The following is a 17,308-nucleotide window of genomic DNA, read 5'->3' as shown; positions in this document are numbered from 1 at the left end:
GCAGCCCTGCTGCTGCCACTACGGCCTCCCAAGGTAAGGTGCTGGCCTCAGGTTCACCTTTCGCCAATCTCCATTGGGCCACTAAGGTGGGGGGCATCCTCTGCCCAGATCCCTGTGGGGCAGTGTGAAGAGGCACCTCTCTTTGGGGCAGAGGGCAGCTCAGAGACCAGGGGCAGCAGCAGCAGTTGCCCAGAGGACACTCAAGGACATGGGAGAGGATAGAAGGCTGAGGGAACATGCCACAAAGAAGGGTGTTCGAAAAAGAGTGAGAGGCTGCCAGCTCTGCAGGCAAGGGGGGGGGGGAACATAACTGGGCTCCTAAGTCCCACAGGGGAGTCACAGAAAGAATATAGTTGGTCAAGGAAGCCTTGGACTCAAAAAGGTTGAAATCCTCTGTCTTAAAGACTTAGCCTCATGTCTGCAATGCTTCCATGGCCCCTCCCTTGTGGTCTTCCTGTGTAAAAAACTATGAAGCTGTACACCGTGGATCAATATTTTTGTGGTGCTGGCAAACTCAGGATCTGTTATTTAACTTGCATGGTCTACCACTGTAATCTTTAATTTGATAGGTTTGGGGGGGGCTGTGTAAAATCATACAAATTCATGAAGACCCATTTTAATTCTTCTGGACCCCACTTTCATCCAGAGCCATGGACACACACACACACACACACACACACACACACACACACACTTCTTTTTTATCTGGTGGTGGTGGAGAAGAAATCTGGGAGAGGGTGGTGGAAGAGGTAACCAGAGTAGACCCACAGCACCCTCTCAAAATTCCAAATGTGCTGAATGATTTTGTAAGACCCGTGAGCTAAAGTGAAGAATGAAAAGACATATATTTGGTATGTTGGCATTTCCATGTATGTCAGACACATTTTTTTAATCCTCTCAGTTGTATGAGCTTCTGTTGCAGCTGAGCAATTCAAAGGAACAAGTCATAAGTAACTGCTTTGATGTTGTCTGTTTGAATATGTTTATTTTAAAAATTACCGTATTTGTCTGTGTATAAGACTAGGTTCCCCCCCCTAAAAATAATGTCAAAAAATACTGGGCATCTTATACATGGATACATCTCCCCCCATTTTCTTAAATCTGAGTCCCCCAAAATAGGGGTTGTCTTATACATGGGGGCATCTTATAGATGGAAAAATACGATATTTTTGTCGGTAAAAAGCTTAATAAACCGAATCAGTATTGCCATTATTAGTAAGCGTTATGTGTCTAGATCCCACAGCAAGTTTTGTCAGTCTCACTCTTTGGGCAACTCTGGTCTCTATATTTTGCTTGGTTAATATAATTACCTTTTGTTCATTATCTTAATTTATATATTGTACTACCTATTTTAACATTGTTTTTTTAAAAAAGTCCTATGGATCTCTCTCTTTCCCTTTTCCTCTGCATCCACAGTAATGTTTATTTTGATATGAAGTCCATATCGAACAAACTCTGGAAATACAACCGGTATCGGTACATCATGATGTATCATGAAAAGCCATGGCTACCACCGCCTTTCATCATACTGAGCCATATTGGCATCCTCATAAATTGCCTTGGCCATCGCCGGCTGCCCAATGAGCTGGACCAAGAAGAGGGGCATGTTGAACTGAGTAAGCAGAGCCTGTTCTTTCGGGTGCTCCTTATATTCAGTAAATCCATAGACCTTAACTTTCCTTAACTTTGTTTCTGTTCATCATAAACATAAGGACTGTTCCATGTACTTAGAGCAGTTAAACAATATTTGCACCTCGGAGCTGTTTCCATTTCAGTGGCGGGTGCATTGCTCCTTAATATGTTTTCTGGAACCATATAACAACTAAGGCATAGGAAAACAGCACCATCCAGTGGAATCTGACTGCCAAAACTTAGTGACTTGATCATTCCTCAACAAATCATGGTACAGTTCCAAAGTAGATTGAAAGCCATGTTTGGGAAGCATGCACTCTATTACAAATACACACCTGAATTCAACGTTTATTTGTCAGTCTCACTTATGCAGTTGCCACTGGTATTTTCAACATAGGAACAGTTTGGAAATTGTGAGGAAGGTGCTTTCTAGATGCATTGTAGTTATTCATGGTATAGTTCACAAAACCAAAAAGCAAGAAATGGAAATGAAATTGAAATGTGAAATTCTCATTTTGGGTTGGGGCTGAAGGAACAGACAAAACAGGAATTAGTGCTGTAGAACAAAATTAATACAAGTAGATTCTATGGGCAAGGATCCAACTAGGTGCACCAAATAAAAGGTAAAGGTACCCCTGCCCGTACGGGCCAGTCTTGCCAGACTCTAGGGTTGTGCGCTCATCTCACTCTATAGGCCGGGAGCCAGCGCTGTCCGCAGACACTTCTGGGTCACGTGGCCAGCGTGACAAGCTGCATCTGGCGAACCAGCGCAGCACACACGGAACGCCGTTTACCTTCCCGCTGATAAGCGGTCCCTATTTATCTACTTGCACCCAGGGGTGCTTTCGAACTGCTAGGTTGGCAGGCGCTGGGACCGAACGATGGGAGCGCACCCCGCTGCGGGGATTCAAACCGCCGACCTTTTGATCGGCAAGTCCTAGGCGCTGAGGCTTTTACCCACAGCGCCACCCGTGTCCCATAGTGCACCAAATAGGATATTTTAAATTTTTCTGCTTTGCACAGTCCGTGCCCTGTCTCAAATTGTATTCTGAAGTTTCCTTAGTTTCAAAAGTGGTTTGCTGGAGCCCCGGGCAGATATTCAAGGAATGTGTCCTTTGGGGAGGAAAGAGCTGGGAATTGTACCTGCTGCCCCTGCTGCCAATGTCCATATGTTTATGTGAAGCTGTGAATAGAGTCTCAATGTGTACAAAATTGCTTGAAAACTCTTACCTGGTCGAGTGATTAATTTTGGCCATTCAAGTGCCACATCAAAGTTGTCCCCTCAATGGTGAATTTGTTTACCTGTGACATACTATCCTGGTCTCAAACTTGGTTGCACTGCATTTCACACCTACTGTCTAATATTCTTTGGAGATTCATGCCATTGGAAGTGCGTTAGGCAGAGTGAGGTAACTGCCTCAGGCAGTAGATTCTAGGTGGACAGGAGGGACAATATCTCTGGTGTTAAAATAAGATCCAGCTGCTCTCCAATCGGCTTCTGTACATGGGGTGGGCACCTGGCATTTCACCTTAGACAGAAAAATATTTCCAACCAGCCCTTTGCAAGCGACATGCTTACATCACTGTGTTTAAACTTTCTTCTAATCACCATTATCCAGAGCTGTATCTGAGTGATGAGGAATTGAAAAAACTTCATGATTTTGAAGAGCAGTGTGTGGAAAAGTACCTGCATGAGAAGAATGGAAGCTTGCATTCCAGTGACAGTGAAAGGATTCGTGTGACAACTGAAAGGTAAGATAACTTTTCCCCTGACAATGTTAGTTATACTGCAATTCATAGAAGATAGTACAAAAACAAGCTGGAGTGCAGGACCGCAGTCCTAAGTACACAGGTTCATGTAATTCTTGTTGTCTATGCAGAATCAGATATGTTCAGAAAGGTATCCTAATATCCTGAGAAAAAGTGGGGTTGTGCATATGGACGTTTGTATTGAATGTCAGCCAAAATGCAGGTAAACTCTTTGAGTTCCCTTAGTATGTTAAATGCAGCAATGCTTTTCATTGTTTAAGGCCACATGGAGTGTCACCTGCTACTGATTCAAGTGTTTACATTCAAGTGTTGCTGAATGTAGAAAGCAATAATATATTAGGGAGAAAAAGATTTTCTATTTGCTAGCCTCTTTTAATTTTTCTCATGGTTTCTATACCCAAAAAACCCACTTATAGTGGATTTCACTTCTCAAAATGTCTTTCAACAAGATCCTATTTCCAAATAGTAGCAAAACTTAAGCAGTTTTTTAAGGTGAAGGCTTAGAAAGATTACCTGAAGTTATTTAGCTAAAATAAGCTAACAGACAAGACAAGGGTTTATACAACTCCATTATGGGCCCTGTCATAATCTAAATGGATCTTGTTGAAAGACATTTTGAGAAGTGAAATAGATTTGGTAGACTTGAAATCCACTATAAGTGGGTTTTTTGGGTATAGAAACCATGAGAAAAATTAAAAGAGGCTAGCAAATAGAAAATCTTTTTCTCCCTAATATATTATTGCTTTTTACATTCAGCAACACTTGCAGATTTGAAGATTTTTCAATTACAAAAGAGCAATACTTCAGGCAACATTTTACACACTCATTTCAAACATAGCTACCAGTTTCCACTTAGAATCATAGAATTGTAGAGTTGGACTTATAGTTTCTTTATAGTTATCAGGTATCAAATTTTTATGAAAGTATACAACATAATTTGTTATTCTGTAGCACATTCTAGTTCTCGGGAGAAGGGTATATTAATTCTACAATTAAATTATTGATTGCTTCGTCACATTAGTATCATATTTATTTGAAATTTATATACTAACTTTCATTTCAAAAGAAACACCAAGGCAGTTCACAAGACAACAAGGCAACAACAAAATACAACAATAGAGACCATGCCAATGAAGCAGAAACATCAATCTCAATTACAGTAGCCAGGAAATGCTGGGAGCCAACATTAATTGTTATGAAACATCCAGATAAATAAATAATTTTTTAACAGCCAGCAGAAGCATCCCACAGTTGGTGTTTGCCTGATTTCCAACAGGAAATCTCTCCACAGGATGGGAGCCACCATGGAGAAAGCAATTCTCCACACCACTTTGAGCCAGATGCGTTCAGGTCATAGTACATGGCAGAAGGATTTGGCCAGATCCAACAGGCTCTTGGGTTCTCTCAGGGAATCTGATCCTGAGCTATACAGGGCCTCTTTAGCCAATACTAGAACAATGGTTCCATTCACTATTTGAAAAATGAAATGTTATTAATTTAACTGATATACTGAAGAATATATATAATGCAGTTTTTAATACATCTATTATTTCCTCTTAGAGTGGAAGAGATGTTTTCACAACTGAAGGAGGTACATGAGAAAGTATTTTATGTCAAAGACGCTTTGCTTGCCCTGGATAGCCAGCTCGGACACTTACAAGACCTCTCTGCTTTAACCGTTGATACGCTTAAAGTCATTTCAGCTGTGGACACTTTGCAAGTAGAGGAGGCCCTTCTTGCTCACAAGAAGCATCAAACCTACAGGAAGCTTCCCCATAGCTGGAGCAATTCCATGTGCTCTAAGGCTTTGGGCAGTATGGAAAGTGTGTGTGATAAGAAGTATAATTACTACAGCATGCCACCTTCTCTTCAGAAAAGCTTGGCCAGGACACATTGGCCCCCGGGGGCTCGTCGTGGCATTCTTGGTGCCCTGGACTACAAAGAGATCAAATCAATAAGCAAACACCAGGAGCAAGAAATTGAAAACGACACACTGACCTCTGGGGTATCGTCAGAGTGTAAATCAGCCCCTAGATATGGACAATTCCTCCTGGTTCCTTCTGGTCAGCAAGGAGCCTCTTTATCTGAAAATGCCACCTTAAGTTCAGCCTTCTCAAGTAGTCTGCTCAGAGAAGATGAACTGCAAGCTCAACCCCAAACCAAGCATGGCAGCATCACTGCTCAGCTGGATGTGCACAAGGCTCCAGAAAGAAATCCAGTTATCAATGAAAAATGGGAACTGGAATTTTCATCAGACAAAGAGGATAGTGAAAATATCACTGAACCCTATTTGAACTTCCAAGAACCTAGAATTGCCCGTGAGGTCTCTATCCGTGCTCATCAACACAGTGAGGAACCTGAAGGAGGTTATGTGAACTGGGGGTTCTTGGGAGATGATGAAAAGAGTTATTTTAGCAACAAGTCAAGGCAGTTGTCATGCACACATTTTACCTCCAATAAAGGCTGCCGTAATCCTCAACATGCACAGATACATGAATCCAAATCGTTTTCCTGCGTTTCTGACAGATCAGGCTACAGTAGTGACAGCTCCCAGTCTCCTCTCCCATTCCAGCGCAGCATGTCAGTCTGGATCAATCCACGCAGGAAAAACTGGCCTTTCGGCAAGGGAAGTGGATTCTGGTCCCGCAAAGCAGAGAAAGTGGGAAAGACCTTCAGAATAAAAGGTAATGGCTACACATTGTTATTGCTGTTTGATTGATTTTACTGCTGTTCTTATGCATTAATCTTCTGGTGGTCTCCTGTTTTGCTTTGTTTTTAATAAGGATTTTTAAAAGCATACCTTGAACACTATTATGAAAGACAATATATAAATGTTTTGAGTAAACAAATAAATGTTACATTGCTTTAAGCCACTTTCCACAAAGAAGTTCCAAGCTCTTCCCAGCTGTTTAGGGGTCATTGTTGAGTGATAGCTGTGGGATGGTGGTTGTCCTCTGCTTCAGTATTGGACTACCCTAGATCTGCTGCCTTTTCCATCCACTTCTCAGAAATAAAGGATATATGCTTACTATCAAACAGCATCAGATGGAGCTGTTGACTAATAAATGATTTTAAAGATCAATCAAGTAATCAGTAGATTATATTTACCTACATTAGCACATTATAAAAACCTTCCTTTTTTAAAAGTATAGAAACATGAGCATTCATAATTTAATAAAGAACACTTATCACATTATTAGAAGAAAAATCAGCTTTCACATACTCTCTTGCCATGACACACCATAGCCAATGCACACTCAATAAAGAGTGTGCTGTTGATTTTTAGCCTCATATTTTACATTTCCTTTCACTAATTAGAACTGGGCCTCATAAAGTAATCAAAAATTTAATCGATATATCTGATCAAAAATTTAAACCTTACAAAACAAAACTCCAAACCTGTATCCTGAATGTGATCTGTCATGAACTTGTTTGGTCTGGGCAAGTGACTACACTAGATTCGCAGTTCTCTATTTGTAAATAAGAGAAAGGGCAAAAGTAGACGAGAAGGCATTCATGGAATTTCTAATTGTGTGTTACAGCAACCTGCATCTTAGAGTTGTGGTGACTGGAACAAAGTAATGATTGTAATTAGTGCTGTGCATTAAGGCCTCATCCAGAGCGGTAGTCTTGCAATCTGGTGAACCGGGTTTGATTCCCTGCTCCTCCACATGCAGCTGCTGGGTGACCTTGGGCCAGTCACACTTCTCTGAAGTCTCTCAGCCTCACTCACCTCACAGAGTGTTTGTTATGGGGGAGGAAGGGAAAGGAGAATGTTAGCTGCTTTGAGACTCCTTCGGGTAGTGATAAAGCGGGATATCAAATCCAAACTCTTCTTCTGCTGCTTTAAAACTCAGTGTCTGAGCACTTTTTAATTTTTTTGCCCAGGCGCTTTCCTTGCGAAAACCCTCTCTTTACCACTGAATTGGAGCAAACATCAATCTGCAGAAAACCCTAATTGTTGTTTGTTCCAATTTTGCATTAAGAGCAGGTTTTCCTGAGGACTGTAGCGGGGGGGTGGGGGGGAGCACTCAGACACTGAGCTTTAAAACATGAGCCTAGAAAGCTTGGGGCAAAAGGTAAGGGTGGATGAGCCCTAAGACTGCAGATGAGTCTATAAACATTAATCATTTTCTATATACTGAGATTTCTTTTCTACACTTCTAGTCCACCAGGGTGGCTTGCAACAGTTTAAAATGACAATGTCATAAAATGCAGTAAAAATGCAGTAAAATGCCACATTAAAAATAAAATGCAATCTGCAGGCATTACTTACCTGAGAGTAATGTCAATTGAACAGTATAGGACTTCTCTCTGAGTAAATAACCATAGGCTTACATTTTGCAAGCACAACATAAATGATAAATATTGACCGCAATGTGATGGCTGCAAGCATGTAGTCTAAGGGGAAGGGGAGGCAGTGTAACAGAGGAAAGTGTCCAGAATTCTTTGCATTAGTTTCAATTTCCACCAGTGCACTATCAAAGCAAACAATATATTACGCTGCACAGTTTTAAAATTTAAGTTTGTTTAAATGTGACATGCACACCCTTATACACAATAGTAAAATGGTTAGATATGAAAACTGTTAATACTGTAACATTCCAATCCTTTGTGTGACTGCTCAGAAAGTCTCAATGAATTAGTTCAATTAGACTTAATACCAGGTAGGTGTGAAACTTTATTGAGTTTTCTTTGAAATATGAATTGAGTTGCCTCCCCCCCCCCCCGCCTTTTTACTCTCAGAGCTATCCAAATCTGCAGAGTCACATCAGCCAGTATTGGCAAAGGCAAAACTTGGAAACAAAGAAAGGAAATCGTCAAGGAAGAAACAGAAAACTCTTCAGGTGCCGGTAGGTGAAGGTGGAATTAGAATTGTATGTCCTTTTTCTGTTTTTTAACAAGCTGAATAAATATAGAATCACACAGTTATGAAAGCTCAGCTCTGCTTTCAAGGTGATTATTAGAACTGTTACTGGCCTGGCTGATTAATCATTGCATATTTGGAAACTGCTTGGCTCACGCTCACATTATTGGGGGGGAGGGGAAGCAAGTAGCTCTGAATGAAATCCAGCAGTCCAAGCAGTCCCCTTTTTACTCTGAGTAAAAACATCTTGGCTATGACTTCTGACAAGTGTTAGTGAATAGCTGTACGTACTTCCTCTTTGTTACTGCTAATGCTTTATTCATGTAAGATTTGCAAACAATGATCTGCCCTCCCCATTATGTATAAGGGACTTTCCTGCTAGAGTGGTTCGGAAGGATGATGCTACTGGCAACTTAAGCTCAACTACCTGTCATCTTTGGCTGATTACTGTTTTTCCTTTTCCTTTGGCAGATGATTACAGTTGATGGTTGTCCCCAGAGCACCCAGGTTAGTTCAGAGCCACTTGAAAGCAGACCTGTGGGAGACAAATGGGAACACAGAACAAATGAGATATCTTCACCTCACTTTAATCAGCTAAGTATGTAATCCAAAGCAAATAATGATAGGTAGAATTTGAAACGTTTGGTGGCAGCCAGGACCCATAAATACCACCCACAATAGCCTTCTTAAGAGAACAAATTGTGGGGATCGGCTATTAAATTTCTCGTGAAGTATCTCTCCTGCTGTATCATCTGGGTCTGGATTGACTTCCAGAAATTTCACACTTTTCTCTTAGTTTATTGGTTGTTTGTCTCAAGCCAAGAGCCCTTCAGTTTAGCTTATACCAGCAAGCTGCAAGGTTGAAAAACCATTGAGACAGGTGAGAGAAGCCAAATAAAGGTAAAGGTAAAGGGACCCCTGACCATCAGGTCCCAGTACGGACGACTCTGGGGTTGCGGTGCTCATCTCACTTTATTGGCTGAGGGAGCTGACATGCAGCTTCCAGGTCATGTGGCCAGCAGGACTAAGCCGCTTCTGGCAAACCAGAGCAGCGCACGGAAACGCCGTTTACCTTCTATCTACTTGTACTTTGACGTGCTTTCAAACTGCTAGGTTGGCAGGAGCAGGGACCGAGCAACGGGAGCTCACCCCATCGCGGGGATTTGAACCGCTGACCTTCTGATCGGCAAGTCCTAGGCTCTGTGGTTTAACCCACAGCGCCACCCGTGTCACCAAATCTACCTGACCCTTCCCCAAACCTCCCTCTCACACTTATAGACTAATCAGTGACAGATTACAGGTCAGCTTCCAAGAAAATAGGAAACCTGGGAACAGTATAGTACATACTTCTCTTTTGCAAAGTTAATGATATCCCTCAATACATACTGGTAGAAAATGTGTTTTGTTTTGATTGCCTATGTATTATACTCCATTTGTGGCACAGTAATTACCTTAATGAATAGGAAGTTGTTTTATTTCTACTCCCTGAGCATCAACACTACATTTGAAATACTGACCTGGGTGAGGTGACAGGGTATGATTCCAATTCTATTGCTTCAGAGGGCACGATAGCATCAAGAGCTTGCATACAACTTGATTTTGCAGATCTGCTGGAAACTTTCCATAGATTCTGAACAGGAAAGTTGTGATGGACAATGACCTTCCCACCTTGCATTGGAGTGTCTCCAAAATAAGCTTCCTCCCAAAATGGAAAATGCCAGTGTGATGAGAGCCAGTGTGGTGTAGTGGTTAAGAGTGGTAGTCTCGTAATCTGGGGAACCGGGTTCGCGTCTCCTCTCCTCCACATGCAGCTGCTGGGTGACCTTGGGCCAGTCACACTTCTCTGAAGTCTCTCAACCCCACTCACCTCACAGAGTGTTTGTTGTGGGGGAGGAAGGGAAAGGAGAATGTTAGCTGCTTTGAGACTCCTTCGGGTAGTGATAAAGCGGGATATCAAATCCAAACTCTTCTACTCACCTCATTGCCAAGCTGATCTGAATGTGGTCCATGGGCTGCTCAAATTCCCTCTCCTTGTTTCCTATTCCCTTCAATGTCACAGCAGGTGCCTGTGCTGTGGTGACAGCATACCATTGGGAGAAGACATGGGAAGGGACTTCTCCTTCTCCTCCTCTTGCCCACTGTCTGCTGCGGTGATGGGGGCAAATATTGGGGGCAACAACTAAGTCTCTCATCAACTTTTATTTGTGGGGGTGGCGGCAGCGAAGGGACCTTGGCCCCTAAGAGATGGCATCTATGTGTGAGAAGCAATGCACCAGGTTGCAAAGGCTCAAGCAGCCCATAAGAAATGCAGTGTTTCCATATTGCAGTAGCCTGCACATTTCTCAGAGGCACAGAACATCCTGTTCAGACCGGGCTATTCATGCATACATGCTTGCATTTGTCTGTCTTCTAAAAAAAGTTCACATGTGCTCTTGCTGTGTTTGCTTACTTGGCTAGGCTTGGACCGTATCAGTTGTCTGCGCCAGAGAATGAAAAACCAAGAAACGGCAAGACACACGGTACAGATTTGTGACTACCTGAGGCAATCACAAGAGGTAAGGCTTGAAGACATAAAATATTGCTAGTCAGCTCTTTACCTTCTATAAATCTATGTCCAACCCACGGATTCTTGTGCTATATCTTGGTCTGAATTCACGGCCGAGCACTAGGAAGAAACTTTTCTTGAGAAATTTCATTTTATGCAGCAGGCACAGTAGACTCTGGGTAAGAAATAAGTAATTAACCACTTAACCTTCAGAAAAGATTAATAAAAAAGCCATTAAACTATTGAATCATGAAATGGGAGTCTATATGAAGAAGATACTTTTTTTGAAACCAAGGTTTTATATGGTAATTCTCTAGGCCATTAAGAAAATAGAGTGAGTGGGGTCGGCTCTATTGAAGAACGATACTAAGCAAACTTCTTAGCTGTTTCATGATATAATTATTCCTTGCAATTTGGGGATTAAACTCATCCTGCTATTTGTATTTTGGATTATGCATTTACCTTTAGATTTTTTCCCTTTCCATTTGAACTAATTTATGAAAACTAAAGTAGTGAAAACCAGAATGTCAAGGGCAATTCAAGTCGATTATGTTTTTGCCATTGACTTAAGTAGACTATCTTGCTGATCAAAACAGACTTGGGAATAGAATTGACAGGGCATTTTAACTGCTTCTCTTGATACCAGAAAAGTCTTTATAAACATACTGCACCAAAGCAGAGTAACCTCCCAGCTTAGGTCAAACATTGCCATCTTGGTGGTTCCTTGCCTTGCAGGTCTTTTCCATCTGGCCTGGGAGGTCAGGGCCCTGACTGATGGCAATGGCAGAAGCTGAGGCTAAACAGAATATTTGGCTGGGGCGTGGGCATAGCCAGGAGAGGTCAGTGGGTCAGCTGCCTGCCTCTAAATCAAGTGAAGAAATATAAATACTTCACTAACTGACCAACTGTGTCACAGATAGCTTGGGTCTGCCATACCTAACATAAATCCTGCTCCCCAAACATAATTCCTGGCTACATCCATGGGCTGCAGTATTCCTACTGTTGTTGATGCTATTTTTTTGTATCTTTATTTTTAGATCTTATGATCTAAGTGGAAATAGTTCAATTTGGTTGTGTACTTTTTGATGTGTTTTATTTATTTTTTATGACTACCTGTTTTACATTTGTAATTATGTAAATATTTTTATGTAGTAAGCCGCCTTGAGCATAATTTTAACAGTGGAAAGGTGGCATACAGATAAAATGATGATGATTATTTCTGGATAAACATGGCTACAGACTTGAGGACAACATGCCCAAGCAGCCATGAAATCAGGACATGTTTCAATTGAGAAAATGTGTTTGCCATTTCCCTTCCCTTTCAGGATTTAAATAACAGCATGACTTGGACTAGGAAAAATAGGAAGAATAATTTGAGCCGGAGCCATTCGTAAGTAGTCCTGTTTGTATCACCAGGTACATCTGTCTTCCATGGTTCACTTTGGATATGCAACATTGCTAATATCACTGCACAACAAATTTTGACAAAAGTAACACCTCTGAGATAAAAGTAGCTGTTTCTTGTAGATGAGTTGAGGAGCTGAACCCGAATATGACAATGAAAATGCAAAATTGGCTACTGTTTCTTAGAGATCTGCAATAGTTTATTACATAATCAAGGAATATGTACATACAACAAGGACCAGTGAGAGCAAGGTTCTATGTCTGATGCCACTCTGCCTGTTCCTCAGGATCATCTCTGGCAAACGTCCAACAGTAGTCAGCCAACATGGAAACAGACGACTTTCTGTTTCTCCATTGTTGCAATTTCCTGATGAAAATGTTCACCATGTTCATGACTTACCATACCTGTAGTTGCAAGGGAATAAATGCAAGTGGCAATGGAAAAAGTGGATCTTTAAGGACATATAGCAGCCAAGTTTATAATATAGAGACAACATGTTCTCAACCAGTTTGTTGCAGTTTTCTGTCCTGACATTCCAGAGGAAGTTAGTTAACACCAGACAAAACACATCCCAGGCTTTTTTCCTGTCACCCTGAAGCAGGTTGTAAAACATACTGTCTTTGAAGAAGAAGAGGAGGAGTTTGGATTTGATATCCCGCTTTATCACTCCCCTAAGGAGTCTCAAAGCGGCTCACAATCTCCACTACACCACACAGATCTGAGGACCCACAAAAAAAGCCCTCTTTAATTTTCACTTCACTGAGCTGAGGGAATTTTGCAGCCAGGTACTTGAAAGGTGATCCAGTCCAGTCCAGTCCATGGCTTTTATGGTGTTTTTTTCAAGTTTCATGTGTAGAGGTGTTAGTAGTATTTTGTGTGTTTCTGCCAGTGCTGGGTATTTCACATTCTTCTCTCCAACCTTCAGATATTTTCTCTGAGGACAGTCTTTGCTCAGCTGTCCCATCAACATAGACACTACCTTCATGTCACCACAGAGAAGGCAGTCATTCTGGCTGTATTGAGGACAGTCTAACCGCTGTTTTAGGTTGCCAGAGGCTTCCTGGCCTGTGTGCCTGGGGCCGCCAATCTAGTGTCAGTACTTCCCAAGATGAACAATTCTAACAGCCCCATATTGTCCTGCACATCTTTTTAACGTGGGCATAATTTTATGTTCCCTTCCAATGTCTGTAGCATTATTTGTTTCTACATGTGGTACTGCACATAAGTTTTTTGTTATCATTATGTGTAAAGATGAAAAACTGTTTTCCCTCCTGCATTTATTATATACTTAATATGGATATATATTTTTTCAAGCACATAAAACTAACTTCAGTATTTTCTTTTGAACAGGTTGAGTAGTTCAGATGGAACTCTTGGTAAGCATTTTTCTTATTTGTAAATTGCATAGTTATAAAATGTATAATTAGAATAGACCTTGGTCTTTTCAAAAGTCTATTAATATCAGCTCACCATTTTTAGACCTTCCTATAGTTGTGGTACATAATTCAGAGGTTGACTTGGAGACTTCTGCAATGAAAATACACTTCCATTTATGACTTTTTTTTAAAGTTAATGCTTCAGATAAACTGTCTTCAGAGGAGTCCTAGAAAAGATGAGGCCATGCTTTGCTAGACATCTGATGGTGAATGTCTGTGAAACCTGAAAGGTCACATATGTATCAGCCTAACAGCTTGGAGACCTGTGCTCAAACTAACAAAATGAATTTCAATAGGGACAAATGTAAGGTTATGCATTTAGGCAGGAAGAACCAGATGCACAAATATAAGATGAGGGACACCTGGCTTGCCAGTAGTACATGTGAAAAGGATCTAGGGGTCTTAGTAGACCACAAGCTTAACAGGAGCCAACAGTAGAACCCAAACCAAGGTAAAAGCTTACAAATATATGCACAAAGCATAGCATATAGTTGCTTGTGTGCCACCATACATGAAGTCAGTTTACACATCACTCCAAAGTATAGTTAGCACAAGCCATGGTTTGCACACCATGTGTCTGATTCTGGTTTGTCAGAGAAGCTAACCATGTATTGTCAGTTCAAACTGCATCACACCTAACCATAGGTAGGCATTCCAAACCATGCTCTGCCACTGATGATGTTTGAATTGAGCCTCTGTTTCAAGTAAGATTATGGTACACGGGTGGCACTGTGGGTTAAACCACAGAGCCTAGGACTTGCCGATCAAAAGGTTGGCGGTTCGAATCCCTGCGATGGGGTGAGCTCCCGTTGCTTGGTCCCAGCTCCTGCCAACCTAGCAGTTCGAAAGCACGTCAAAGTGCAAGTAGATAAATAGGTACCGCTCCAGCGGGAAGGTAAATGGCATTTCCGTGTGCTGCTCTGGTTCACCAGAGTCATGCTGTACGCCAGCTCCCTCGGCCAATAAAGTGAGATGAGCGCCACAACCCCAGAGTCAGTCATGACTGGACCTAATGGTCAGGGGTCCCCTTACCTTTACCTGTTCAAGTAAGATCAGAGTTTGCTTTGTACATTATAGAATCTAGGCCATTTTATAAATGTCTCTTTATATTAGTTTTGCTTCTTTATTGTTTGTCTGTTTTAAATTTTACAACATCTTAGATGTTATGAGTTAATGAAGCAGTATTACTATAACATTATTGTCATCGTGTAGTTAATGGAATGCATAATGACTGAGAATGGAATTGAGGAGATCAGACCTTTGGGATCCCATGAAGCACAGTGGACAGTAAAGGGGTTTTTATCATCCCTAAAGTGCCATTTCCAGCTCTTCAGCTTTGGAGAAGCTGAGTGTCCTTGAGTTGACTATTGCCTGTCATTCTGTGTTCTCCAGCATAATTATGTGTTGTTTTATTGACAGTTTACACAGGCTACATTTTGTACTTTATAACACAGTTAAAATAATTCCCTTCCATAGAATGCTAAGCCAGTCATATTATTTTCATTTATCTCTGCTTGCTTTGGTTAAAACAAAAACCTGTTGTTGTTGTTGTTCACATGGAAGAAATCTCATCTTCCTTAAAGACTCAAGATCTGCACCATCATTACTCAGGTAAGTATTAATTATCTAAGTGATAGCTGAACTATTGTAGTAGTTGATAAGCATATTAATTCTTTTCCCCTGCCATTTTTTGATAGTCTCACTTGGAAGTAATTTGTTATCAAAAGCAAGGTATTAATGTGATTTGTAACACAGAAGTGAGTGGGAAGATTATTTATCACTTTAACACTAGCTTCTATATAGCAAGTACTGTAGTTGTTGGTGAACCAAGTTTAGAGTTTTTAAAAAACTACTGGCAGGGAAGAAATGGCAGTTTCACAGCCAAAGACAACACAGGGAAATAATAGAGGAACACACAGAAGCAACAGCTTGTTAATCTCTATTAATTTGTACTTGTCATAAAAATGCAATGTTTTCTGCATATTCTTGTTCCTACCATAAGTGGATTATCTTCAGGTTTTGTTTGTTTTCAAACTGGGAATTTCTAAAGTAAAATTGCTCACATGGAAGGAATCTGAGGAGCATCCAGACCAACTACTGATCATTTACCCATATGCTGCATTAACTTGGTAAAAAGTAATGCACGTCATCCACTTCCTCATGTGTTATAAGCAGTGATCAAGGATGAGCACCTGCCTTGTATGTCTGTAAACAGGGAGAGGTTATTTTTATTGTAATTTTAGCAAATAGGTCAGGCTGATTGTGTCAGAGTCTCGGTTGCAGCCTCTCAGTTTTATGTACACTGCTTAGAGTTCATATTTTATTAAGTGATTTATATTTTCTTCTAAATAAACAAGAAGTAAAAGGAAAAGTCTCCAAATCTTAGGAAGCCTGCCTTGTCGCTAGAGGGCCACAACTGATGTATCAGATCAAATGTAGCAAAATAGCCTTCATAGCTTCTGATTTCCACCTTAAACTGATCAATTGCCAATTCAACCATTTGAACACTGCTCAGCCAGAGCTCTGTTTTACATTCTCCATCTGAACATGTACCAGTCAGTAGAATGCCACAAAACTGGGTTTTTTTCTGTGAGGATAGTAAGAAATGTGTAGAACACGCCAGTAGATGTCCCTATAGTCCACACTTACTTTAGAATCTGAAAATCTTTGCACATTTCAATTGAGAAGAGCACAGTTAAATGAAATTCCAAAGTTGTGTCAGATTTTCAGTCAATAACGGCCAATTTCCCCTCCTATCTAGCTATTACATCATAAGTCCAATGAATGTATCAACAAAAATCAAGCACACCTGCAGTGGGCGAGTTGTGGCTAAGAACGCCATGGCAGCCTGGTATGAAACAAAAGAGAGAATTTCTTTTGGGAAAATTGGTTGGGAAGATTTCCACTGCAAAATTGAGTTGGAGAACTATGTTTCCCCAAATATAATGTTATCCTTATTTAGACCTATTTATTATTATTATTAATTTCTGAATCTTAACCCTCATTTGTTTTCTACCACTGGAATATTTCTTCAAATGCAGATTCTGTATGCCGTCTCCATCCTGAAGAATGGCTACTAGTTAGGTTGACTAGTTAGGACTCTGAATAATTTTAAGATTCTGGGTTGGAAACACAGCCTCGCCCACTTCAATTCCAGCCTGTGCCACAGATGGCTTGATTGACTTTAGGCAAGCTTTTTAAACATTCTCTACAGAAAAGAACCTAACACATATTGCCCTATGTTGCGCAACAGGCCTTTTCTGTGGTGGCTCCCCATTTGTGGAATGCCTGTCTTTAGGTACCAGGCAAACATGTTTCCCTTCAAACAGGTGTTGGGCTGATTTAACATTCTATGACCTTTTAGATGTGACTTTGGGAAGGAGGTTATTGGTTTGTTTTGTTTTATTATGTATTTTGTGATTCCATTTTGTATTTTTAGTTGTGAACCACCTGTGAACTCCAGATGAAGTATAAAAAATTAAAAAATAATATAATAATCTCAACCATACCTAAAATAGAAGACTCCAGCATCACACAACACCCCAAATGTTGTTGATTATTTAATTAATTTACATGCCACTTAATGCTGAAATAGGCTTCTAAGCATATCAACCAGGGGTGCTAAAATCTTACTGGCTGTGGGGCTGAGATTC

At 40.8% G+C, this 17,308-nt stretch overlaps 1 protein-coding gene across 5 annotated transcripts in view; it reads left to right on the top strand.

Annotated features, from left to right (window-relative positions):
* TRPM6 (transient receptor potential cation channel subfamily M member 6) overlaps positions 1 to 17,308 on the top strand; it is an 87,328-nt gene that overhangs the window by 47,080 nt on the left and 22,940 nt on the right. For all 5 annotated transcript variants that reach the window (XM_077935968.1, XM_077935967.1, XM_077935970.1 and 2 more), the window contains 9 exons: positions 1,417 to 1,616; positions 3,252 to 3,384; positions 4,963 to 6,086; positions 8,149 to 8,255; positions 8,741 to 8,867; positions 10,727 to 10,824; positions 12,140 to 12,204; positions 13,570 to 13,595; positions 15,219 to 15,266. In XM_077935968.1, coding sequence (XP_077792094.1) covers positions 1,417 to 1,616; positions 3,252 to 3,384; positions 4,963 to 6,086; positions 8,149 to 8,255; positions 8,741 to 8,867; positions 10,727 to 10,824; positions 12,140 to 12,204; positions 13,570 to 13,595; positions 15,219 to 15,266 — 1,928 coding nt within the window. The remainder of the gene's footprint in view (positions 1 to 1,416; positions 1,617 to 3,251; positions 3,385 to 4,962; positions 6,087 to 8,148; positions 8,256 to 8,740; positions 8,868 to 10,726; positions 10,825 to 12,139; positions 12,205 to 13,569; positions 13,596 to 15,218; positions 15,267 to 17,308) is intronic.

Source organism: Podarcis muralis, chromosome 11 (genome assembly GCF_964188315.1).
Source record: "Podarcis muralis chromosome 11, rPodMur119.hap1.1, whole genome shotgun sequence".
Lineage (NCBI taxonomy): Eukaryota > Metazoa > Chordata > Lepidosauria > Squamata > Lacertidae > Podarcis > Podarcis muralis.
Note: the sequence above shows the minus strand (reverse complement) of the source record. Positions and strands in the feature narration are given on the sequence as shown.